Source organism: Chlorella variabilis, assembly GCF_000147415.1.
Source record: "Chlorella variabilis unplaced genomic scaffold CHLNCscaffold_23, whole genome shotgun sequence".
Lineage (NCBI taxonomy): Eukaryota > Viridiplantae > Chlorophyta > Trebouxiophyceae > Chlorellales > Chlorellaceae > Chlorella > Chlorella variabilis.
Window position 1 is genome coordinate 602,251 of NW_005435065.1, and position 887 is coordinate 603,137.

General features: G+C 66.3%; 1 protein-coding gene across 1 annotated transcript in view; it reads right to left on the minus strand.

Moving 5' to 3' along the window:
* Positions 1-887, minus strand: part of CHLNCDRAFT_139166 (hypothetical protein) — a gene marked incomplete at both ends in the record, with an annotated part of 3,739 nt that overhangs the window by 1,273 nt on the left and 1,579 nt on the right. The window contains one exon of the mRNA XM_005844383.1: positions 568-675. Within this exon, the coding sequence (XP_005844445.1) occupies positions 568-675 (108 nt within the window). The remainder of the gene's footprint in view (positions 1-567; positions 676-887) is intronic.

The following is an 887-nucleotide window of genomic DNA, read 5'->3' on the forward strand; positions in this document are numbered from 1 at the left end:
GGCGGCGCAGCTGCCGCACGGGCGCCGCTTCGCCTTTGCCCACACCACGCTTCCAGGGGCGCCAGAACGCCGGGGAAGAGCGCTTCTGCGTGGCCTGGGGCGCGCAGGACGACTCGGGTGCGAAGCCTGGTTGTGTGTGGCACGCAGGCTCATGCGGGAATGTGTGCCAGCAGCGTGCCTGGCCGTCTCCCAGACAACTGCCCCTGCCTGTGCACCATTCACCTGTACTGTGCCTGGGCCCCGCTCCTCCCAAGTGCCTCTCTCAGTGTGGCATGAGATCTACACTCTGTCCCGGCCAGGCAGCTGGATCACCAAGGCAACCCACCCAGGCGCAGCAGCGCCAGTGTGCCGCCGACAGCTGCGACGCCATGCAGCGACAGATGGCGGCGCGGGCCTGAAGACGGCGCACCGATGTGGCAAATGCTGGCATGCTGTGAAGGCCAGAGGCTGTTGGTGCCACCAAGAGCTCTGCAAAGCACTGCCTGCATTGCCCACACTAGTTGTCATGATGCGAATGAATGCCTTGAATATCCGACGTCGCAAAGTTGAAGCACTGTGATCAAGTACAAGGCTGGCTGAGGGCAGGGGTGGCTGTCGCTTCATGAAGGCCGAACAATTGAGCTTGACGGTGGCCTCCTGCTGCAGCTTGGCCGCCGCCACCGCCGCCTCCAGCCGCTGCTTGGCGGCGGGCAGCAGCTGAGCAGCTGCTGCGCGGGGCTGCTGCCATGGGGCTGGAACCCAGGCACGTCAGCAGCAAGGCAGCCAGGTGTGCAAGCAGAAGAGTGGGGGTGCCTGGGGTGCGCGCCCCCATCCACCAGGGCAGGCACCAGCAGGCGCAGCACGGCCAGCGCCTCCTCGCTGGCACCTGCCAGCTTGGCGCCCACCAG